The following is a 26,202-nucleotide window of genomic DNA, read 5'->3' as shown; positions in this document are numbered from 1 at the left end:
CTTTATAGTTGTGCAAAAGTTCAACACAAGAGAAATGTATTACAAAGATATTAGATGTATTAAAAATATTTGTACCATGTTAACACATATTAATACTAATACCATATTTTATATATACATAATGGTATATTTCATAACAGAATTTAATTTAATATATGTGTGTGTATGTATATATATATATATATATATATAATTAAATGAATGAATCTGAACCATCAGCCCCCTGGCAGAATATGGCAGAATATGGCAGACCCCTGGGGGTCCCTGGACTCCTATTTGAGAACCACTCTGTTAGAGAAGTCAAAGCTTGTGTTTCTGTTTTCTGTATCATTCTGTTGTTATTATTATTATTGGAGATTTAAGTCATAATCCTGAAGTACAAAGTACAGAAAAGCAACTTTATTAAAGTGAGGTAGGTTGAGGATTACATTAAAAAAGAAGAGTTTATCAGGCTCTTTAAGGTGACACAATGGCTTTATTCCAAATCAGTCATGTTTTCTAAACACAATTAAAGGCTGACTTCAGGAAGAATATATGCATTAATATGTTATTAGAAATATACATGATTTTATATTAATTTTGACAAGATTATTGGCAAACATCCGGTTTGCAAGACCTCCAAATCACTTCATGAAGCGCTGAACCAAACCTCATTGGAAAATATGGGATTTTAATCAGGCAGTAAACTGAACAGCTATGGTAAAGTGTGAGAGGACAGGGCAGGACAGGACACAGCAGAAGAAGTGGTGGCAGTAGTTGTGAAAGGGGACAGATGACAAAGCGCTGGTCATGTCTGGGTTAATGTTTACCCTGAGGACGAGCAGCTCATGGCCCTGCTGCAACCGACTGTTCAGGCTGAGCAGTCCGCTGCTGCCTGCGCTCTCCAGGAACAACTCGTCCTCCAAAATGGTGAGTGCCGCACTGACTGTCTTTTAGCATTAGCATTCATAAGCATCTTATTGCATACGGGGATGGAGTTGTGTACTTATGAGTGTAATCCCATGAGACAAACGACGTATGCGAATTTATAACAGGTGGTGATAGGTACACCGTCTTTGGCGTATGAAAAAACGCGTACGCCAAACTCTATTCGAAACACTCTGAATTAAAGGTCTACATGGATACCTGTAAACAAACACACCTATTAAACTGAGTTTGATGCATTATTGAACTGCCACAGAGCTTTTCTTCAATTCGGCGTAAACATTTTGATGGATATAACTCACCGGACAATATTAAGTTAAAGATTCATCTTCACGAGTTCAGTCGTACTCTTTCCCATATGTTCTTCCCCTTCGAACGTGTACTTGGCTAACGTTACCGTATATTTCGTCATTTGCGTTGACATAAAGTTGAATAATTCGACATTACGCTATGATTTTTGCGTTCTTAAGGTGCCGAATTGAAGAATGAGTTGTAACGAGTCAAACAAGGTGATTGCATTCATATTATTGTGACTGTGAATTTGCAACTAAGTAAGGTAATACTAAACATTAAGAATTAGTATGGGGTTTGGTGTTGTTCAAAATGGTTAATTCACTCCCAGTAACTATGCAGTGAACTATGAATATTATAACAATATACGAGTATAAGTTTAATTTCTGTGTGGCCATTGCTTGTTTGGGTCCTAATTATTGGTGCTCATTATTGGTGCTAGGCTGCCACCTTGTGGGCTGAGCTCTAATAGCACTGAGGTAAGTGAAGGTGACATCTGATGAAGCAATCTCAAACTTCATCTCCTCAGTTACAGTAAAAGTTGACTTTTAATTTAATTTTAATGTAACCACTATGTCAAAAAAGTTGAACATGAGTTTTGTGTATTTTCGTCTCCAGTCATCAGACGCCCACTGGCTCTCCCCCGCAGACCGGGAACAGCTGGTGATGGAGCTCAGGGCCACAGGCTGGATGGAGGTGGATGACCGCAATGCCATCTTCAAAGAGCTTCACTTTAAAAACTTTAATCAGGTGGGTGCATGTGTTTATGCTGATATAAAGTGAGGTTATTTTGTCACTTGCGTTGGTTAAGTTTAGGTTCAGGCTTGGTTTTAAACCTTAGGCAAGACTGACAGTTAGGTCAGTGTAGCCAGGTCCGTAGTTTGTGATCAGGCAGGTGTATCTGATTTCCTGCTCCCTGCCATGCATGTTTACTGGGGATGCACCCAAATTCGAATTGGTTGTTTGAAATTAAATGGGGGACATTGAGCAATAAGACACTGAAAAAAAAAAAAAAGTTTTATAAATGGAACGATTTTGTTTTGCATCTGAAATACAAACTCTTTACTATAAAATAAATAAAAAGTAGATGGCAGGAATAATCATTCATGTTTATTTGTGTTAAATAAGGTTAGTCAAGAGGTAGATATAAGTAGCTAAAAATAATTTGTTCCTCAAATTATTGAGATTAACAGTCATAACTAGAGACGTACTGATTAATCGGTAGATTGATTGCCATTTTGAGATGCAGGGTTCTTAAATCTGTAACACTCAGATTTTAACGTGGTGTGTTTTCAGGGTTTGAAAAGTTTCAAATTGTAATTGCATTTCTTTCATAATTCGGTATTAGACAGAATCTATCGCTTTCAGATAAAGAAATGGGTGAAGGAACCCTGGAGATAATCGGAATCAGCCAACGTCTGCAGACTTATCAGTGTGGATGCTGTGAAACGATGTTAGTGCTCCCCCCTGTGAGTTTTGGGAAGGTGGCAAAAAAGTCAGTTTGGAGCCCTGTACGATAACTGTCATGCATCCTTCTGTAAAATTTGAATTAATTTTCCTCAGTCACCATCTGCTTTCCCTAAATGTTAACATATTTCTCCTGTCATCCTAAATGACAGCAAATATAACCTAAAATGGTTACTGACTGTTTAAATATGCATTATGTTATGATGTACAGAATAATGCAGTTGAATGACGTTGCTTCTGACATACTGTGCCCCGCTGTCTTAAATACCGCGTTCTGAAATCTTCATCATTACCCAGTCTAATTTTCTATTTCTTTAATTAATAAAAAATCCATCTAAAACAACATGTTACTAGCTAAGATAACCATGAATATTAGATTGTAATGTGCAAGAAATAATGGAATTATAAATCGCGTTTATTTGTTTTGATATCAGCGTTTTATGTCAGCCATTGGCCTCCCTGCTCTATTTATATCTGCACTGAAAAACCCATATCAGTCGCCCACTTGTCGTAACTAATCACAGGGATCATGATATTCACAATATGGGACCTGCATCACTGTGCAGCTGGTTGGACTGTGGATACAGGTTTTTATTTGGTTTATTATGAAATAAAGAACACACACACACACACACACACACACACACACACACCGGCAGCTGACATCTGCTTCAGTCTCTGCATTTTTTTTTTTCTTAAATTCTAGACTCTTTTTTTTTTTTAGCGTTTTTGCGTTCAGCTGTGGTCTTCAGGGAGCTGTTGTAAGCCGGCCGGGGGTTTGTTTAATCGATCAGTACGCAGACCGCCAGACGCATGGCCATCTCGCTAATCATCGGAAACACACAGATTCATCTGTGTTTATACGCTGATTGGTTGCAGGTGTAACGGGGGCAGGTTCCTCTCTGCTTTCACTGGTTCCATTTGGTTGGTGGGGTTTTTTTTGTTTTTGTTCCTACCTGCAAAGAAAAGCACTGATGACAATTGAAAGGACATTAGGAAACCCTGATTCCAAAGTAGTTGGGATGCTGTGTAAAACATAAATAAAAACAGAATGAAATCACGGTCAAATGCTTTTTGACCGATATTCAATTGAGTATAGTGCAAAAAGAAGATATTTAATGTTCAAAGTGATAAATGGTTTTTGTGAAAATACACTCATTTTGATGCCTGCAACATGTTTAAAACAAGGGGCAACAAAAACTGGGGAAGTTTGACAGGTATCATGTTGGGCTATTAAAGGGGCAGTTATTCACAAGCATGGATGGGGTGAGGTTCACCGTGTGGGCAAACAGTCCATCAGTTTAAGAAGAACATTTGTCAACACAAAACTGAAAGGATTTTAGGGACTTCAGCATCTACAATCCATAATATCATTAAGAAATTCCAAGAATCTGGAGAAATCTCTGCATGTAGGGGGCAAGGCTGAAAACCAACATTGTATTTCTGTGACCTTTGACCCCTCTCTATTTAAAACCCGCATTAAAAACCCACATAACTGTATGAACGATACTGCATGGGCTCTGGAACATTTTGGAAAACCGTTGTCAGTAAACACAGTTTGTCGCTGCATCTACAAATGCAATTAAAAGACTCAACCATGCAAAGCAAAAGCCGCGTATCGATATGATTCAGAAACGCCGCTGACTTCACGAGGCCCGGGCTCGTCTGAGATGGACTGATGCAAAGTGGAAAAGTGTGCTGTGGTCTGGCGAGTCCTCGTTTTAAATTGTTTTCAGAAATCACGGACATTGTTGTTCTCCAGGCTGAAGAGGAAAAGGGCCGTCCAGATTGTTGCCAGTGCTAACTTCAGAAGCTGGCATCTGTGATGGTAGGCGGTTGTGTCAGCGTCCATTGCATCATGGGTAACTGTCACATCTGTGAAGGCACCATTAATGCTGAAAGATGCATACAGGTTTTGGAGAAACACACGCTGCCTTCCAGACAGAGACGTCCCTGCTTACTTCAGCAAGACAATGCCAAGACAGATTCTGCATGTGTTACAGCAGTGTGTCTTTAAAGTAAAACATGCTGTTATTTATGTTTTATACAGCATCCCACCGTTTTCGGAACTTGGGTTTAACATGCTTGTTGTATCAGACAAGAGCAGTTTACCACGTCACCATAAATTAGATAGCAGTCTCAACATTATCATGCTTATTGTGACAGACATTGCAGTTCATTCACCACTCATGGAGGGTGAAAGAAACACTAAAACTTATATATAAATGTTTTTTTGGCACAGCATCGGTCGGCAGCTTGCCACTTCGCCTCAGCCATGTATTGGGCGAAGTAAACTGCAACATCTCAAGGCCACTTAGCGGACTTCCTCTAATCCCGTCGTTAGTTGTTTTAGCCCCTAAAATAGTCTGTTTTTACACTTCCCCGTGTTTGAAGTCGGTGGGGCAAGCGCTGACCTCCCCCATCTGCTCCTCCTGGCTCTAAAGCCTCTCCTCTTACCCCGACACGTCAGGCTGCATTACCCTGAGACACGCCAGGCGGCCAGTTGGCAGCAATTGGGGTTTCGATCAGAATGATTTCTTTCACAAACAATCAAATTGGTTAAAATGTTTCATCTGGTTCGCAGACCACTAACAACCCCATCATTCCTCCTGGTAGATGTGCGTCCTGCCACCCTCCTTTCCCCTCATCTCCGTCTCTCTCCGTCTTTGTCTGTCTCTCATTCCCATTCTGTGCCCCATGTTATTGGGGAATGAGCTCATGTTGTTCCAATTTTACATGCTGGCAACTCTCTCCGTCTGTCGTCTCTGTCCTTCTTTTTCACCCTTCTTTTATTTTCTCTCCCGACACCACCGCCGCCACCGCCGCCCCCCAATTCTCTGATGCATTTTCACAAACTCTCTAGCTCGTTTTTCATGGCTGTTCTTAAAGGGCTTTTACCAGAGGGGAATGGAGATGAGGAGCGACATGCTGGCTGATTTCCATTCGCCACTTATCTGCGAGTGATGGGCTTGAGGAAATCAGATCCCCGAGAGTTTATAATGAGAATAGCAAATCCCCCTCTCTGTGAGGGGAAACACTTCCTCCTGCGGTCAGCAGGGGGCGGTAGAGTTGTGTCTATGACCGTGGATCTGTTGAAATGGACCTGAAAACATGAGCACAGTGCCATTCATAGCTACAAATGAAGTAAGAAAGAAGATGACAGCTGCATTTTTGTGTTTTTGACCTTATTTTTCTTTGATTACAGCAGATGGAAAGTGTTATGATGCTGTTGTGACAAGGTCTGTAATTTATCTGGGTAAACTGTGCGTCGTTTGTGGCAGTGGTCTGAGGAAGTAACTGTGAGTTATTTTCCTCATCAAGCACGGTAATATTTAATCAGGTTTGAGAGGTGAAATCCTCTTTCTGGAGCAGCTTTGGTCAGTGAGAATCCCTGCAATCACATGTGGAAACATCTGTGTGTGTGTGTGTCTTTAATACTGTAAATTTTGGTTGGAATCGTGCTTGTTTTTAAGTTGCAGTCACTGATATTGTTTACGCATCGAGCCTTATGTTATGTATGTTTACAGATGACCATCTGCTTTACATTTCAGCGGCTGAAGTGGAAACATTCATGCGACACAACAAGTGAAATGGGTAGCCTTAAGATGCAGTTTGTATAGGAGAGGTGAGCTGTGCATGCTCAACTGTTGTGTTATGTTAGCTGAAGTTGACAACGATGGCATTCCTTCCCTCCCCACAAATATTCAGTCGTGCAACGATGGGAAAAAATCACTCAAAAGCTGCATTTAGGGTGGAAAATGGCTGGTTATTATCTTGAATAAGCCCCTCCCAAACTAAAGGAGAGTTCTTGAGGTAAATTGTTTTCATTTACAGTTAAAGGGACAGTTCACCTCAAAAAAAACAAAAATACATTTTTTCCCACCTACCCGTAGTGCCGTTTACCCATTTACATTGTTTTGATGTGAGTTGCTCAGTTTTGGAGATGTCGGCATGGAGATGTCCGCCATCTCTGGATTATAATGAGACTAAATGGCACTTGGCTTGTGCTGCTCAAAGTGTCCAAAAAAATAAATTTGATTAATTCAACACCAGAGTCTCTTTCCAGAAATCACGACCCAGTTACTGAAGAGAATCCACAGACCTTGTTGTGAGCAGATTCATCCAGGAACTACTTTCTCTCTGTGGAACTAATTTCTAACATGAATGGATGACAGCTAGTCAATGAATGACAAACATGAGGATTTGTTGCTTTTCTCTGTTTTATGCCATTTTAATCTAAATATTGGGTGTTATATGTTGGATATGTTTGTTTTAGACTTTTGTTTGGACAAAACAATGAATCTGAAGACTGAGCTGCAACCATTAGTTGATTAATATGTCGCCATTATTAATTAATGATCAATTAGTTGTTTACATTTTCTATGAAAAATGCATCAATGCATCATGAATCAAGATGCATAGATAATCGTTTTATAATCACATTGTAGCCCTCTGAATCTGAATCTGAATCTGAATCTGAATCGTGAGGTGCCAAGATATTTCCAAACTTAGGATTCAGTGGCATCCAGTGGTGAGTAGCAGATTGCACCCAGCTTAATACCACTTGCCTCACCCTCCCCTTCCAACCATGTATGAAGGAGAGGCTCATTCTAAGCTAACAAAAACGCAACAATTCTTATTTTCTGTTGATCACAAGCTGTATATATAAATATAATGTTCTGCTCTTGCCATATTCTGCACATAGATCCCACTAAATCATACCAACTCGACCTTTAAATCTTAAATGCTTGCATCATGTACAAAGCCGTTTTAAATCTACATGTTAAAATCAATTATTAAACAGTATTTCCTTAATGTCCAAGTCAAGTTAGCATTCATGAAAGGTATGATGAGTGAAGGAAGCAAAAAGTCATGGTTTGATAGGATACATTACTGTATTGAGCAACACAGTATTATATATTGTTATGTTTTTAGTAAAAATTTGCAGCATTCACTCAGTGGTGGTCTTCTTAGTTGGGTCTATATCGCTGAATTAATGTTCTCCTAACCTTTTAGAACATATTAATCAAATTCTTCTTTAAAAAGATTGTGCTTTCAATCGATTTTTGATTTAATATGGAAATTGTGACGCCTCTAATGTCCATGTATGGATGTACATTGAAAATAAGTTTGAAAACACCAAAAATCCGGCCACCTAATATTAAATTGAGAGGGTGAGATGTTAGTTGGCCACATTAAACGTCAAAATAGGCACATAAATGTCACAGACTGATGTAGTAAAACTCCGCAAAGCTGCTTTAGAAACTGCCCTGAGGTCATGTTAGAAAGCTGTTCCATGTCAAACTGTTTGCTGAAATAAATGAATTAATTAATTAATAAAATAGCAATGGATATTTATAAATTCACAACATTTTCAGTCATGTTCGTACAACAAAAACAGAAAAGAATATGACTCAAACTTGAGACAAACAACACGGCAAAGTTGCGGTTCACCACAGACAATAACTGCATTACAAGCACCGGAAAAAGCTGCAGCGTCCACACAGCTCCTGGACTTAAGTTCCAATTTTGAGACGGAGGAGAGCGCTGCCGTGCGCCAACAGCTCCCTCCGCTCCCTCCGCTGCGTGCTCACAGGCTGATCCCCCTTTTTATATTCAGTCAGGGGCTCCCTCTCCACCAAATCTCCTCCGAGCCTCTGCCTCTCGTTACAGGCCTCGCTCTGCTTGTGTTGAATAAGTTGTCCTACAACTAAAACTGAGCCCCTGGGTAAACCAAACTCTCAGAGCCATCCCCCTCCTGCTTCACACACACACACACACACAGATACACACACACACTCTCTCTCACAGTCTGCATGCACAGAGGTTACACTGATGAATTATTTTGCTGACATCGGCCGCTTGTCCTTTATACCGACTCGTTGTGCTCCCCACCTGCAAAGTCAGATCTCCTCCCGACGTACAAACGGTTTACAAAGTTAAGCATTCAATTGTTTTCTTTGCACAGTTAATTTATTCTTTGTCCACTGAGCATTTGTTGATTAACAAATACTTAGAATTATGATAAATGTAGGGTTTCAAATTCTTCAAATTTTTCTTAGCCGATAGTTGAAAATGCTAATAATCAGTGAATGGATTGATTTTTAATAATTAATGCACTAAATTTGACAAAAGTATAAATTTTCCTCCCTTTTTCTCATTTTATGTTTATTTTTAAGTTTCCTCATTTAACAAATGGTTCCACTTGACAAAACAATGTCAAATGAGGCTTAATCACTGCGATTACTAGCCTTTCCCCTTCAGTTATTGATTATACACTATTAATTGGTTAGATTTTTAACAGCGATCAATGACAACAATTCTGGTCAGTTATTTATTTACTGGTAAATGTATGTGGTTTTATTAATGTCATTTATTATTATAGAATGAATACTTTTAAGCAAGGAAGAAATTAATAATTGAAAAACTAATGGATAGTGTGGAAGCCGTGTATTTTATTTGTTTAACATTTCAGCATTAAAATGTCTAAAAATGCTAGATATATGTTATTTTATGGACTTGTATACATTATCACAAATGGTTTCAACAATCCTCGAACAGAAAAATCTGTTTTTTATTCAAGGTAACTTGTGAGTTTCCTGTAACTTCCAGGGGAGACGTAGGATGTGCCGATGGGTCAGAGACTATAGAAGGAAGTGAGCAAACGTTACTAAACGCAGTATGAATAAAACCTCATCTGTGAATTTAATTCCTATTCAGTCACTTCACAAAGGATTTTCATCAGAACTGGTGGTTGTTTAACAATAATAAAAAAAAAACAACTCTCGCGATCCCACGCTGCTTCATCCTCATCAAACTACTCTTTGTTATTATTTTAATGTGAGAGAGACCCCTAGTGAAAGAACTCACATATTATAGGTTTAAACATTCCTCTGAGCGCTGAGGGGGTGCGTGGTTCAGGCCGAGGCTGACCACAGGAGATTTATGTTCATGCCAGTAATCAGAGGAAGAAGCGAACCGTTTTCGATTGAGCTCCGTCAACGTCGTGGCTGCGTTTGATTTAACTTAATGTGGAAAACCTGTAAGTGACAGATGATGAAGTATGGACACAAGATGAATAAATGCATTAATGCAAAGTACTGGTGAAGACTGGATATAGTTTTATTTATTTATTCTCGTACAATTGTAGCCCAGTTAGCACCCAGTAGCAGCTAAAGTAGAGCTGGACAATATATCAATATCGTCAATATGTGACTAGACTTTTAAAGGCTGCGTTACAGTAAAGTGATGTAAAACCAGACTGTTCTAACTGTTCTGTTATTTACTTTGACCCACTTAGTTATTATGTCCACATCACCGATGATTGTTTATTGAAACTGTCTTTATGTTAATATTTGCCGAAAGCACCAATTATCCCTACAATATTGTTGCGTTAGCCTATTTGTTTGTACTTTAAATACTGTTGGTTAGTTTAATATCAACGGTGCATCATGTCCTATAAGATCATCAATATTTAAGAATTTACTATTAAAGAAGATGTATATATCCAGATATATTGTCTAACCTGCCACAGACTAAAAATATTAGATATCGTTTGTAAGCCGTATCGTACAGTGCTAGGATAAAGATTTACGTTACAGAATTGGAAAAAATAAGACCTAATTCAGCGTTTCTCCAATGTTTCACCTTGTGTACCAAAATATCAGGCTCTCCCAGAATCACTATTATGACTGACGTTAAAATATAGCAGCATTTATTGTTTACTGTTGACTGTTGCTGCTGTCCCAGTTTATCTCGAAACTAATCACAGATGACGTATGAGCACGAACATGACAAACATGACAAAAAAATATTACAGGACAGACAAAACTTACTTTTAAAATCACATTTCAGCAGTCTCAAAGTTCATGTATTTTCATTTTGAAATTTTGTCGTATTATGATTATATGTTTTTAAATTAATTTATTTCATTTTCAAAATTCAAGGAGATTCCTCAGTGTACCACTAGAGGGAGCTCGAGTACCACCATTGGGCCTGGTACCCTAGTTGAGAATCTAGGCCAGGAATCTGCAACCTTTACGCTCAAAAGAGCCAAAAAAAAACATCCAAAAAGAATCTCTCTGGAGCCACAACTATTAAATTCTCTATGCTCCTCTGAGACTTTTCTTTTTTGATGAGCCTAGGCAGAGGAAGGGAGCAAAATTTAGAAGAAAAGGTGGCGAGCCAAAGGCGTAAGCTTTGAGGCGTATTTCTTTTCTTTTTTTAATTCCCTGTACAGGCGACACGGTCGGAGAATGTAAGAATAACTTTAGACTTAAAACAAGGATAAATGAAAATGTTACATATCCGTTATTCCTTTCTATGTCATTTCTAGTTAAAGCCACAGGAAGCCACATGTGACTCCTGAGCCAATGTTGATGACCCCTGATCTAGGCCCGAATTCAATTAATTGCTCAATTTATTTTTTCATATTGTTTTCGGAGTATCCCGGAATTTATGAAATAACGAAAGGGTGTGGTGGATGAATGTGCTTGTGAAAAGCTGCTAAACCCTCAAAATAGTTTGGTCAGTGGACAGTTTTGGTACAAAACTCTGTCAGAAATACAGAAAACTGGTCATTTTCTGGCATGAAAATGTTAAAACTCCATATTTAAACCCTCGTGTTTACACACACATGTACATAATCGCCCTACACAAGCGCTCACACCGTATCTCTTACTCAGAGTGAGAGGCCGGTTAATCGGCTCAGCGGTGTTCAGTTCCCACCTCCGTCTCCAAAATGGAACTTTCCCTGGGAACCGGAGGCGTCCCGCATTCATCTCGTCTTGTGAAAATGGCTGGAGGGAACCGGCGAGGTGTGGCGCCCGAGCGGAGGTGGTTAGATAATCTGGCTATCAGTCCCTGGGTAAGCTAAGATGGCCCTGACGTCTGCTGTCTTTTGACGAGCCCAATGTCTTTTTAAGCCCCGGCTGGTAACCCTGCAGTTAATGAGGGGGTTTGCATAAGTTGGCCTTAACGCCATGCTTGAGCATGACATGACACTCTGTACATAAATAGGAGCTGACTTGCGTGAACATTCGTTGCACAGGATGTTAGTCACGTAATGAGTGTTCACAGCGAGCAACACCTTTGTCAAGAGTATCAGATTGAAACTTCTCGCTGTGTCTCTCAACTTCAACTTCTCAACTTCGTTACACTCTTAGATATAAAGGTTCCCAAAGGGGTTCTGTCTGACGGGCTGACGTTCTGCCTTGAACCATTTGCTTCTAAAGAAACCTTTTTGACGAATGGGATTGTCAAGACTTAAGTGTTTCTTTAAGAACCCTTTTCATCCAAAGAACCCTTTTTTGGAAAAAAAAAAAAAAAAAAGTTCTTCAAGCATTGTTGAAATCATGGAAGCCATGAAATGTTAAAAGGTTCTCTGTAGAATCTGGAGTTTGTGATAAACCTTGGGAGTATAAAAATGTCTGTAGAAAAAACCTTTGGAATATAAAAAGTGTTCTTGGTAGTTACCCCTTGGTGGGTTCTAGATAGAACCCTTGGAATGTAAAATGGTTCTCAGTAGACCTCTCCTTGTTGGGTTCTTGATAAACCCTTTGAATATAAAAAAGTATATAAATAAAATCCTTGGGATATAAAAAAGGTTCCTTGGCAGAACCCCCTCAGTGGGTTCTAGATAAAACCCTTGGAATATCAAAACGTTACAAATAGACCCCCCTTGATCGGTTAAAACCCTTAGAAGTTCTAGATAGACCCCCCTTTGCTGCCTTGGTGTGTTCTAGGTAAAATCCTTGGAATACAAAAAAGTTCTCAGTAGAACCCCCTTAGTGTGTAATAAATAAAACCCTTGCACTATAAAAAGATATGTCTCTAGAACCCCCCAACCCTTGGAATATAAAAAGGTTCTCACTAGAACTCCATGAGTGTTCTTGATAAAACCTTGGGAATATAAGAAGTTTCTCGGTAGAACCTCCCAGGTGGAATCTTGTTAGCACCCTTAGAAGGTGGAAAGGCTCTGGCTAGAACCATCAGAGAGGGTTCTGGGTGAAACCATTACACTATAGAAGGGTTCTCTGTAGAACTTCTCATAGTGGCTTGTGGGTGAAACCTTTCACAAATGGTTTTAAATGCAACTGTTTATGGTAGAACTCTCTGAAAGGTTCCAATCTGAACCTGTATAAAAGGCTATACCAGGAACCAAAAAGGGTTGTCCTATGGGGACAAGTTGAAGAACGCTTTAAGGTTCTAGTCAGCACCTTTATTTCTAACAGCGTATGATGTTACACACACCCAGCGGAACGTTCTCCACTACATGAAAGAACTTCAGCGCCTGGCAGCTTTGCTTCATAATTATTCAATATTTTCTGAAAGTTACATGTTAACTCAGCGGGCAGCCTCGTCCGGCCAGCTGGAAGCCCGCGAAGAGAAATGAGACATAAGAGGTGTGGTCATCATCATCATCATCATCATCATCATCATCATCATCATCATCACCACCACCACCACCGTGCAGTTCACAGCGTTCTTGCCTTTCACTGCGGAGGAGCGAAGGTTTTCCAGGGGGCTGACGCTGACGCGGGTGATGATGGGGCTCGCGGGGTAATCATCGGGTAGTCGTGGTGGTGTGTAATGGAGGAGAGCGGCTTGTCTTCATGTGTGTGTCGGCACATACTTGCATGTGCGCACTCGTACATGCATCAGCGTGCATGTGTGTCTAGTGAAGAGTAGGCACAATCTGCATGCACTTAGTCCTGGCAAGACGGAGCAGGCGTTTCTAAGCCCCTGGACTGCGCGGCGGTGGAAAACCGATCTGTAAATAACAGACACATGTGTTTGAAACTGAGTCCTGTATTCCAGCCCACGGCCGCAATGAGAGAGAGAACACCACTCTGCTCCGACGTCAAATTGTCTCATCCAGTGTTGTATGACAATCATGCCGTAATAGCACCCAATCGGCTGCTCAAAAGCGGGAACGTGGGGAAAGGGGGCATAGCGGGGGTCTGCCGTCGGGTGTTTCTGATTATTTGAGATGGGGGCCTGCATAATGTCATGTCAAATTATCTGACTCTGACAGCTACACTCTTGGAAGTGAAGGTGCTAGGTAGAACCACAAAGGGTTCTTCGGCTTGTCCCCATAGGTTCCTGTAGAACCTTTTTTATTAAGATTTTGCTTAGAACCCTTTTAGGGAGTTCTATCTAGAACCAAACATAAAGGGTTATACCTAGAACCGTCAGCTAAAGGTTTCCCCCAGAACTACCTTATGAGAGGTTCTACAGAGAACTCTTCTATGTTGGTTCCACCCAGAACATTTCCACCATCTAAGGGTGCCAACAAGAACCAACCCAGGGGGCTCTACTGAGAACCTTTTTATATTCCAAGAGTTTTATGAAGAACATGGTAGGGGTTCTACCAAGAACTATTTTATATCTCAAAGGTTTTATCTAGAATCCACGAGGGGGTTCTACCAAGAACCTTTTTTATATTTCAAGGCTTTGATCTAGAACACACGCATGAGGTTTCTCCCCATAACCGTCTTATATTACAAGGGTTTCATCTAGATCCTACTAAGGGGGTTTTATCAACAACCTTCTTTGTTCTAAGGATTTTATCTTGAATACATGCAGTAGGTTCTATTGAGAATCTTTTTTTTTTTTAATATTCCAAGGGTTACATCTAGAACACACTCATGGGGTTCTACAGAGAATGTTTTCACATCATGGTACAAAAAACCCTTGATGAAAGTGTTCTTCAAGGATTTCAGTAATCTTTGAAAGACTCTTTCGTCCAAAGACGGTTCTTTGGATGAAAAGGGTGCTTAATAGTACTCTTAGTCTTGCAAAGAACCCTTGGTAAAGCCTTTCTGCAAAAGAGGGTGCTTCAGAAGCGAATGGTTCTGGGTAGAACTGTAGCCCTTCAGGAAGAACCCATTCGGAACCCTTATTTCTAAGGGTGTACAGCTTGCCGGGCCAGTTGGGGAAAGCGGCTGTCAGGCTGAATGGACGGATAGTCGACCGGCGGTCTGACCTGTTGGCTTGAGAAGTGTGGCCCGTACAATACAGCTGGAGTAAACAAAGCTCTGTGAGAGGGAGAGTCCTTGACCTCTGCTGACATAAGACCTCAGCTGGGAGTTGAGGGATGGTTTTATTTTCGTGTTTGGCCCAAGTGGAGGGCGTTGAGTTGACCCACAGGTGACAGACAGGCGCAGCACCGCCACTCCGCCAGCATTGTGTCCTGCTACTCCCCTTACTGCCCCCGAGGGACCACCGCCTGTGAGAGAGGGACGAAGTAGGGCACGATTTTTCAGGCCTTTTCAGGATTTCAGGCGTTTTGGACATTCAACTCCAATTCATTTGTAGCAGCAGATTACTGCTTTCCTCGCTTTTTCTCTCCTTGTTTTTTCAGGGACGTGAAAAATCTTTTTCTGTGGGTTCGTGTTGCAAACACATCGAAGTTGTCATCCTCAGTTTCGCATTACGTTTTCCTCCACGTCACATTTTGCCTTGTGGTTAGTTTACGCATCAATGAGGTCTAAACGGGGACATGTAATTTTTCTGGGAGTGTGACTGTACAGCCCAGACTGATGTCTTGATATGAAGACACGACATAAAACCAGCAAATATTCACTTTTGAGCAGAAAACGGTGAATTTCGTAGTTAATTTATCCTTAATAAAAATGAAAACAAATAATTAATTCTCTGTTGATAGACTAAACAATTCATATTCATGTCTGGCCAGGGGACAACAGTTGAAAATTAACATTATGGTTATGTGCATCATCCCTGTAAGAATAATCTGATAAAATTGTAAAAAATTGTTTTAAAAAAGTACCTTGACTTAGCAGAGATTTTTTTATGTTAATCATAATTAAGTGATTTATAAAGTAGACTGAAGCAAAGTTTTAGTTCTGTTCTTTGTGTGAGACACTCATCACATCAAAATTAAAATGTGATTGTGAGTTTCAGATGTACATTATCCCACTTTTTACAGGATGACATACTAAAAGAATAAAATTTGATGCTAAATATTAATTTAAAAATTATTTTAGTGATTTAAAAATTATTTTATTGCTCCTCCAGAGTCTATGATCAGAACTGTGTCCATAGCAACGGTGTGTTCTTCATAGCAACAGACTTTAGAATGCTGTAATTAACCAATTAGAATCGAGTATTTTACCAAGCCATGTAATAAACTATTACAGTGTGACAATTTTCATATTGTAGCTTGAGGCGTTTGCATTATAGATTATTATAACAAGAAATGTTCATTGTTATGTGATTGTATGTCATATTTTTAACATGAAAAACATGTTATAACAATGAACTTTTTACGTTGTGGCATGATACCGAGCCGTTTCTTTGTCTGTTTCTTGTTTAAATGGGAATAAATCTTTGTAATTCCAAAAAAAAGAAAAGTGCAGCACTTAAAAGTTTGGATGAGTATGGCCTCTGGTTGGTTTAATTCAACTGATTCAAAATGCAAATAAAAAACACACTTATTTGGACACTAATACACCATTTGTTATTAATCACTGGCGAACTTCATCATGCTGTGAGCTGGCTTTGAAAGAAAAATATACATCTTGAATTAAAACTGAATTGAAGTGACCAATTATTGGTCCAGACTGGAAGTTCACCCTTCTGCCAAGTTTTGAAATCTGTGGAAACGTATTGTACAGATGTGACTGCAGATGTTTGCAGTTGGAGAACCACCGTATTATCAGTGAATCTACAACTATGTTATTGTGATAATGTTGCTTTTAAGTGGTGTGACCCAGTTGGCAGACATGTAGTGTTAAAAGGGATCCTCCCTGTATTAAAGGGGGAAGTACACCCATTATTCACACGTGCTGATCAAGGCCAGGAGCCTGAAAACACTTTGTCTCCAGCGGGAATAAATATGAAACTGTTCCAGTAAAATGCAACCAAAATTTCTCACAGTCATGTAGCCCCGGGCCATAATCAGCACGCAGCATTTGGACTGCTGACCGCAAGCCTCAAAGTCAGCCAAGAAATTAAACCGGCATTAAGTAGAGCTCGAGTGATCCTGGATTTTTGAGGCTGATACAATACTTTCCAATTAAAACTAACTCTGATCACGATGTTTCAGCTGATATTTATTTTTTAACGTTCACACATAACAATGCAACCAAACAATTTTGATAAGGATCTCTCAAATTGAGGTATTACATTGCCACCAAGATGCAGACACAAATACATGTTTCTATTCTGCACACCAATGTAGACATGTCTGTAATAAGTCAAATTGGTCTGGCATTAAGTAATCTATGACGCAGAGTGCTTCTGCACACAACCACGGATATTACTTCTTAGCGTCCTCTGTCAACATCCTCCTCAGTGTGTTCGCTTCAGCTATGATGTTTGTACTGAGAATACAGAGCTAGCATCTGAAGGCCTGCAGCCTTGGTGGGCGGTGTGTGATGTAGTGCCGTAAAGCGTTACACATGGCTTCACATAACAAACACAGGAAGACTTCATGAGCCTAATTAGACTTGCCTTACGTAATGCATTTTTTCTGGCTCTGCTTCATGTGAAATAATCCAGAATATCATAAAAATCCAATGTATCCGTCAGCTCAGCCATGAGAAAAAGTGTCCTGGGGCATTTTTACGTCATATTTGTCTTCACTTCATTTTTAATCCAGGACAAGTCCACCAAAAGCTGATTGTCGTTGATTTTGCACCATCAACACCCTCTCGCAAATAACGAACAGTCCCCTGCTTTGTAGACTGTGGCTAATGTTAGCAGTGCTAGCACCAGCAGCCTTCTCTCCTTGCAGGTTAACGTCCACATATCTGTGCTGAACGTGGTTATTCTTTAGTCCGCTTGAGTGGTTATTTGTGAGTTTATTCTGACACAGCCTATATACAACCTTATTTTATAGAGCAAAATACTACCAAACTATGCTGTTCCATCTGTTGTCAACTACTGAATAAAAACATAGAGACCATCTGGATGTTTTTAACCAGCCTTGCTGCAGCCCCAGCTGGTGGCAGGTGATTGCGTAACATCTCAGAGGCTTGTACATGAAGAAGATATTAGTAATTAGTTTAATTTGTGAATTAGTTTGCCAATTTTAATTAATTTACCAATAGATGTTCAATGTTTAATGTTTATTATAATGAATTTTGAGAATTGGGGGGGAACAAAAGATACTTGGACAGGTATTCCCCCCTTTGCCCCCTGTGACGCTGGCACCAACTTCTTGTGGAAGATCGTATCTGCCCAAGCTACATGGTGCAAAACAGGCTTTGGAAATGAAACAACAGAGGCGCCATTCTTCCTATTACAAGTCAGTATTATAACTAAGGTAGTTGCATAATGTTGCTTTAAATGTTGCTGTAAAAAAAACTGTCTTAACTCATATTCTTTTGGCCAATCAGGAGTGTCTTTAAATGCCAAGGGATGAGTTTTTGTTTGAGCCCTGGTTGGAAAGTGAGTTTTTTAGAGGAACGTGGTGTTTTGAAATGGGACAATGTGCAGGAACCCTTAAGTGTTCACACAGAATCCTTTTACCTGTCACTCACTGTTCCTCAGCTGCAGATTAGCCAGAGTTCAGCCCTGAGAGACAGAAAGGACATGTTTGAACAACACCTGACATGACAGGCTGCTTAACCATCTCCATTAGAGCCAATGAGAGCTGAGAAAAAGCAGACCGCCTCGCTCTCCAAATTGGTGCCAGTGGGGTCAAGTTGCAGGAATATGCCAATTACTTAAATTGATCAGGAGACGGTTTCCTTGATAACCAATTTGATCAAGCTGCCGATCGTGTTACACGTGTCGCGCTGCACGAGCACCGAACAGGACGTCTCAGAAATTGGTCACAACGCACTAAAAAGGCTAAACGCAATTTCTTCCGCGAGAGTAATTCTGTTTCGTCATGTCAGGTGGTGGACGGGGCTGCAGCCAGGGCCTGTAAACAATGGCGTTTCAGTTGATTTAATTAGGCAGGGAGGAAGTATTTAGGGGCTTAATTGAGATTGCAGTGGGAAATTGCTCTGAAATAGGTCTACCTGATTTTTTCTCCCCCCTCTCTTCACAGTGAGCATGACGAGGGATTTCACTCTCCTCTTTGTAGATAATTAGAATAACCATAATCACTCCCTGGATGGTCTGTGATTGGAGGGAGCCACATGCCAAACTCGAAATATGAAGAGTGTGTATGTTTCTGAGTGTGTGTCTACAGGCTGTCTGCTCCTCACGTGGGTGTGGAAGTATGCACACATTCATACATGCCTTCGTGATCGTTTTCTACATGCACAGAGACGCTGTCTTGTGCTTCTCCGGGCCTCTGATGGCAGCGTCGCTCCTTGTGTTCAATATGTCTGCAGTAACATGCATCACAACTGTAACAGTTACCTGATTAATCGATTGGCCAATCGATTAATTAATTATGCTGGGTCTTTTTTTCTTTGGTTCTGCCTTATCAAATATGAATACTGTCATTTTTCCATGGTGTTCTATAAAATCTCTTTCAGGTGGATTTGTGTGTGCGTGTGTGTGTGTGTGTGTGTGTGTGTGTGTGTGTGTGTGTGTGTGTGTGTTTGTGTGTGTGTGTGTGTGTGTGTGTGTGTGTGTGTGTCTTTTAGAATTTGACTAAAGTATTACATGTATATTATTGGTTGGTTTATTATCGGTTTTTGATGAATTGCATTTTCATGATCAGTTATCTCGGAGCCACCAGCCAGGTCCTCCTGTGTGTATCTTTCGCTCTTTTCCTGTCATATCCAGCATACTGCTCCACGTTTTGTAGAGCAGTGATTCTTGAATTTGTGTTTCTGCAGCACAACAGCTTTCCTCTTCCAGCTGAGATTTGAAGCAGTCAGATTTAGCTGAAATTGTAAACTGCTGTCCACCACTTTTGATACTGTATGTGTGTAGTAATTAGTTACTAGGGACAGTAATTTTTGGATTATTTTTAAATGCCAGCTTTAATTATGTAAATTATTTTATTGTGGCTGTAGTCCTTTAGTGACAACTGTCAAGTTTACAATATATCATTGCACCCATTATCAGTGTTAAGGGTTATTAATGCTCCGACCACCAGAGGACAGCAACGACCAGCATCTATCTGTAAGATGCACTTCTGTGGGCTAGACAGTAGCTTTGGTAGAAGAGCCAGAGAGAACCTGGTACAATAAGCGTGTACAGTAGTTAATAAATAATTACACAAAGAACAGTTTATATTATACCGTGATGAAAGCGAAGCTCTCATTGTCTGAAATGTCTCGTACCACTCTGAGGTCGGGAGATATGAGATCTGAGATCAGGGATTAGGTTAGGTTGGTTTGTTAAGATCTGCTGTCCTGCTGGGCTGAGAAAAAGTGCACCAAAGCAAATCAGAGTGCGATGCCTAAAACAACAGCTCTACAATAAATTCTGTCCTTTTTTGAGGGTAATGTTTAGTTTTTGTTTAAACTTTTTTTTTTAAATACACTTGTTGATTTACAGTGATTTTGGAGGCTGTAGTTTGTGGTGCTTTTTAACTGTTTTGCCTTATAATGAATATTTCGTCCACCCCATTTATAACAATTAGAGTAAAAATAAATTACATAAAGAAGCCTTTTTTTGTAATAACTGTTACAACCTCAATTCCAAAAAAGTTGGGATGTCGTCTAAAAACGTAAATAAAAACAAAATGCATTGATTTTCAAAAACTTTTCGAACCTATATCCGATTGAATGCAGTACAAAGACAAGATGTTTGATGTCGAAACTAATTAACTTTATTGGTTGTTTTTGTAAATATACACTCATTCTGAATTTGATGCCTACATGTTGCAGAAAAGTTTGGATGAGGACATGTTTACCACTGAGATACAGCACCTTGTCTTTACTGAGGAAACTAATTGTTGCCGAAAGTTTTGAAAGTGAAATTCTTTCTCATTCTTGCTTGATATACGACTTCAGGTGTTCAACAGTCCGGGGTTTCAGTTGTCGTATTTTGCACTTCAGTAATGCCCCTGCATTCTGAATGAGTGTATATTTACAAAAAACAATAACATTTATCAGTTTGATCATCAAATATCTATTTTTTGTACTGTATTCAAATGAATGCAAGTCAAGAATTGTTTGCGAATTGTTGCATTCTGTTTTACATTTTCCACAAAGTCCCAGCTATTTGGAATCGGGGTTGTAAGAGGAGAAATCCACTTCCTCAGTTGTTTTTGATTGACAGTTGATTGTTTCTTTCTCACCAGGCGTTTGGCTTCATGTCTCGGGTGGCTCTGCAGGCAGAGAAGATGAACCATCACCCAGAATGGTTCAATGTTTATAATAAGGTAATAACCTTCACTACATCGTGGCCCAAATCACAGTGTGACATGGTCATTGAGGAGTCACTTTCATGTGCTGCATTTGTTTAGTATCCATTACAAAAATCACGGCTTGTAGATTCAAACAGTGTTATCATGGCTACGTGTTTGACTCACTGCCATATTGACAATGCTACGGCTGGTTTATAACAAATTACAGACACACCGAGATCAATCAGGCCTGGATAAAGTTAGATTTTTTCATGTCAAACAATCTTCGCTGGTTCTGGAGAGCTCTCCACTCAACACACTGTTAGTCAGAACGGCAGAAAAAAAAACAAAAAAAAAAAAACGCAGTAGCTTCACACTGTAATCCCATCGTTTTTCTTGTGAAAAGCTCTGCAAATATCTGCACCCCCCTCCCCCTCCTCCACGACGCCCCCACAACTCCAACACTCATGCACGCTCTCACTTTCTCTGCCTCAGAAATAAAGTAGTGGTTGATATGACAAACCCAGTCCCTGAAAATCTCTCAGCATTAGGCTGTAGCCACTGAGTTACTGTGTGGTGGAGCGGGCCGCTCTGACAGGAATGCTGCTCCTAATCCACTCTTTATTAAAGTGGCTGTAGAATGGTGCTACAGGTCTCTGGGCCCCCACAGCACTTTCCACCAGACACTTACACATAAATCCCACTCTGACTGAGGCTCAGCCTCCACTAAATACATGATGTATACTGAGCTACTGCTAATATCCTATTAATATTCTCTCATGCTCTGCTCTGTTTTATTGCCTCTCGATATTAAGATGTGAGTTTACAAACATTTTGCTCAGAGCCAGAGCTGCTCTCCAGGGAGTAAGCTCATTGGTTGAGTCAAACCTCAGTGGGTGGAGTTAAAAATTTACCCACAAAATTTAAAGTACTCCTGAATGCAGCCTCCACTGCTTGTTATTCATTTATTTATTTATTTAATAACAAAAACATAACTCACCAAGGGAAAAAAACAAAACAGTGAATACAAACAAGCACAACAAACACAATAAATCACACTAAAACAAACCACAATACACAATCAAACTTATACAGCTAAATAAACACAAACACACAACATACGCAGGGCTCAACAATAATGCTTGTCCCAGTGTCTTGGGCAAGTAAATCTGGCTACTCACCTTCCCGACCCGGCAAGTGGGTAAAAACATGAACATTTAACCCTGCATTTGTCACCACAGCCAATAAACCAATAGACCTATCAATCCCAGTAAGTACATAATTAAATGAGACTATTGTATTATATGGAGAAGAAGAAAAAAGAAACAATATTTTGAATTCCTTGAGGTTATTTTAGTTTCTTACCAGCCTTCAGCTTCAATAAACCCTCCTCATCCTCCCTGAGTTTTTAAGGTCATCATTTCTTTTTGCAATATGTCCATCCAGAAATTTATTAAACATTACAAAATGACTCATGTTGAAGGAATCCTCACCAGGAGCTTCAAAAACAAATCTTTCCCTTAACAAAATAATCATATTAATAATATGACCGTTAATCTCCGAAACATCACCTAATACCGCAGAGAAAACGTCTGGTTCGAATCGCTGCCCCACGTCATTACACGTCCTTTGAACTTCCCTCCAAGAGGCAGAAACAACATGACAGAAATGAGAAGATTTGCAGTTGACTCAGATTCCTTGGAACAAAAACAACACTTATCTGACTCAGCAGTACCCCAAGTTTTAACATTTTCCCCATCAGGCAAGAAATTATAAATAAATTTTAACCGAATGAATCTTGTAAATTCGTCCGCTGTTGTTTTATATATCATCTTAAACATGGAATAGGACAATTAAAAGTGTCCTCCCAAGTTCTATATGGAAAAACTGGATCCACAGGTTAAATAGAATTTATAAATAATTCCATTTATTCCTTATTCTTTCCTTTTAACCATCTTGTATTCCTTGTTAAAGGCTTCCACTTGTTTTATCAAAGTTTTTGCCAAATAACAAAACAATATCTGTCACTCTATGTGGATCAAGGCTTAAAGAAATAGTTCAACGTTTTTAATAAATGTGCTGAGTCGCTTTCTTGATGAAATTGAAGTGGGTGAGTTGAAGATATGTCTGTGCTTTAAAGGGATATTTGAATTGGAGTTTTGAATTTTTGAATAATGTGCAAGAAGCTGAGCCCACCTAAAAAAAAATCAATATCAGTTTAAACGTTGGCTATATTTAGAATATTTTCACAGCTTTATCTTGTCATCAGACAGCCCTTTCTAATGGGAAATCGTTATATAAGCCAAATGTCGCTCTCTCCAAACCAACCACACTTCTTGGGCAAAAACTGTAATTTTACCTCATGCAACATAGAAGTTACATTTCTACCGCTGCCTGAATCTGGAGGTCTGTTTGTGTTATTGTGTGACTTCAGTGAATCCGAACGAACCTTTTAAAAGGCAGAAGTCGCACAAACAAACTAACCAATCGAGGCTATGGTAGAACAGCAACTCCTGTGTTTTGCAAGATAAAATTACTGATTTCACCAAAGGAATCTGGTGACTTTGGAGACAGCAATGTTTGACTTATAGAACAGCAGTTTTCCATCAGAAAAGACGGTCTGATGACAAGGGAAAGCAGTGAAAATATTCTAAATGCATCATACAGACCTTTTTATAGTTGGCTAAACTACATTTTGTTGCTGATCCTGTCCACCACAGTACATTGCTTAGCTTCCTGCAGTGGTACTCCTGCTGCTTCTACTCTACTGTAGGTAATACACTGACTACGTACAAGTAGCTCATACAACCCTACTTGAAAGAATCTGAAGTGTCCCTCAGGAGCACAGAGCTGACGTCAGGACGTGACTCGCCAAGCTCAGCGTAAAGATTGTAAACAGCTAGCGTGGTTCTGTCCAGCGTTCTGTCCAAGAAATAATACCAACCAACACCTCTTAAGCTCATTGAACAGAAACGTAAAGACAGCAATTTGTGGTTTCAGAGGGAGTTTGTGCGCTGAAACTACTACTCTCAACAACAGGCTGGAGTCACTGCAAAACAAACAGGACATTCATAGAAGCCACTACTTTGACATAATCCATGTCTCCTGCATTGATTTAACCCCCACATCAGCGCTGGCACCTAAAATGGAAAATGCGCTTTTTAAAATCCGAAACCTGCGCTTTCTTAATCTGTAACACAGGTTTTTAAATCTGCAGCACTGACTGTTTGATCTGAAACATGCACCTTTTAAATTCAAACACAGACATTTCTTTTAATCCGAAACATGCACCTTTTAAACTGTATCATACACTTGAAACGTGCACTTCTTTGAAATCAATGCACTTTATTGATCCATGCTGCTGTTACATATGATTGAGTTGAGTATGTTTTAGTTGTACTGCTGTGTTAGTTTGCTTTGGGCTGGGAGGGACAGCATTTTGTTTTTTTATGTATGAAAATACAAAAGAAAATGACAATAAACCAAATCTTGAATCCTGAATCTAAGACTATTGACTATTTTGACCAGATATCCTACTTTGCCATTTAAATCCAAAATTGTTTAAGTTTTCTTTTCTAGTTCTAGTTTCTTTTTTTTTTTTTTTTTGTTATTTGTTAATTTTGCTTGACCTGTTATTGCTTTGTGATTGTAACCAGTGTGTATGTGTCCTCACAGGTCCAGATAACGTTGACTACACATGACTGTGGAGGACTGTCAAAACGGGACATCAAAATGGCCAAGTTTATAGACAAAATTGCACTTTCAATGTAATATTTTTGTCTTTAATCAGATGCTTTCCTGCTTTCGGTCCAAAGGATTACTACTGTGAGAGATATTCTGTTTTTGACGTTTATTTGCAGCAGATTTTGTACAAGCTTTCTTTAAGAATAAAACTTTGATTCTGTGAAACGGTCTTGTCTCTGTAATTGATTTATAATAATGTATCCCAGCACTGACTCTTGAAAAAAAATTAAATTTGTAAGGCTTTGTAGAAAACTTCATTCTGTGGTTTAGATTCGGGACTCCATCGCTAACTGATTCTGGCAGATGTAATTTCATTGTGTGTGTCGCTGTGTGGTTTTCTAGTTTTCAGCAGTGTTTATTTTCACACGTGGAATTAGAACGGAGCATAATTGCTCTGCAGCTCTCTGTCCGCCACTTGCCAGCGATCCCGTCCTCCACCAGACCACATGTTCTCCTGTTGGCCATGGAGAGCGGAGCAAAATGAGGAAAGGGTCAAAGTCAGTAGGAAGGGGATTTATTTGATTTACGGTTTGGTAAGGGATGAGTCAGATAGGGCTGCTGTGTTTTCCTGACTGGATCGCCATCAGGAGAAGATCAGCAAGGAGAAAAGAAGTGTACTAAAAGCCAAATCAGTAGGACTGTGTTCATGCTGACAACTTGTGATTTTAAAAAAGCCTCTTTCTCTGTTCTGTATTTGAGCCTGGAGAAGGGAAATTCATGTATGATGCTTTTCTTTCCCTCTAAGATTTATCTACTTGTAGGTAGACCCAACAGCAAGGTGCTGAACACCTCCACTGCTCTGTTGGATGGCTGGACCTGTAAAGTGACATCAACTGTATATTCTGATCTTTAATTAGCTAATGTTAGCAAATCGTTGATTAAAAAAACAACAAAACAAAATAGCTCACAGCTAGTATTAGGGATCTGCTGGCAAACTAGCTAACAAATGATTGATAAGTAAAATATCAGTAAAAATATAAAATATCATCCTATATTGACATGTTCCAAAAAAGTTGATACATCACCTTCTTCTTTTTAACAGCACTTAATGAGCATTTGGGAACAGAGGACACTAATTGTTGAAGTTTTGAAAGCAAAATCTTTTCTGTTCTTGATATACGATATTAGGTACGCAACACTCCGGGGTTTCTGTTTTTCTATTTTGAAATGGTGCAGAAATGCTGACTCGTCAGACCGCAGCACACTTTTCTGCTTTGCGTCAGTCCACCTCGAATGAGCTCGGGCTCAGGGAAGTCTGCAGCGTTTCTGGTTGTTGTTGATATTTGGCTTCCACTTTGCACAGTCTTAACTTTCATTTCTAGATGAAGCAACAAACTGTGTTTACTGAGAAGTTTTTTCCAATGAGCTCCAGAGCCCTTGTCCTTTTTATAGTCACGTGGGTTTTTAATGCAGCGCTGCCTGAGGGGGTCAAAGGCCACGGGTTTTCGGCCTTGCCCCGTACGTGCAGAGATTTTTCCGGATTATCTGAATCTTTAAATGATATTATGGATTCTAGTTAGTGACATCCCCAGAATTCCTTGCAGTTTCGCATT

The 26,202-nt window shown here is 39.7% G+C and overlaps 1 protein-coding gene across 1 annotated transcript; it reads left to right on the top strand.

The window, feature by feature from the left end:
- Positions 1 to 697: 697 nt before the first annotated feature.
- LOC146319351 (pterin-4-alpha-carbinolamine dehydratase 2) lies at positions 698 to 24,814 on the top strand. Its single transcript, XM_084730374.1, has 4 exons — positions 698 to 909; positions 1,834 to 1,965; positions 20,861 to 20,941; positions 24,581 to 24,814. The coding sequence occupies exons 1-4, from the start codon at positions 790 to 792 to the stop codon at positions 24,674 to 24,676; spliced, it is 429 nt and encodes a 142-aa protein (XP_084586500.1). The 5' UTR covers positions 698 to 789; the 3' UTR covers positions 24,677 to 24,814.
- The last annotated feature ends 1,388 nt before the right edge of the window (positions 24,815 to 26,202 follow it).

Source organism: Lutjanus erythropterus, chromosome 11 (genome assembly GCF_056507025.1).
Source record: "Lutjanus erythropterus isolate fLutEry1 chromosome 11, fLutEry1.hap2, whole genome shotgun sequence".
Taxonomy (NCBI): Eukaryota; Metazoa; Chordata; class Actinopteri; order Lutjaniformes; family Lutjanidae; genus Lutjanus; species Lutjanus erythropterus.
Note: the sequence above shows the minus strand (reverse complement) of the source record. Positions and strands in the feature narration are given on the sequence as shown.

Coding starts and splice junctions, on each gene's coding strand:
- LOC146319351 (XM_084730374.1), top strand. CDS start 790: ATGTCTGGGTTAATGTTTACCCTGAGGACGAGCAGCTCATGGCCCTGC. Junction 910..1,833: donor ACAACTCGTCCTCCAAAATG/GTGAGTGCCGCA, acceptor TTTCGTCTCCAG/TCATCAGACGCCCACTGGCT. Junction 1,966..20,860: donor ACTTTAAAAACTTTAATCAG/GTGGGTGCATGT, acceptor CTTTCTCACCAG/GCGTTTGGCTTCATGTCTCG.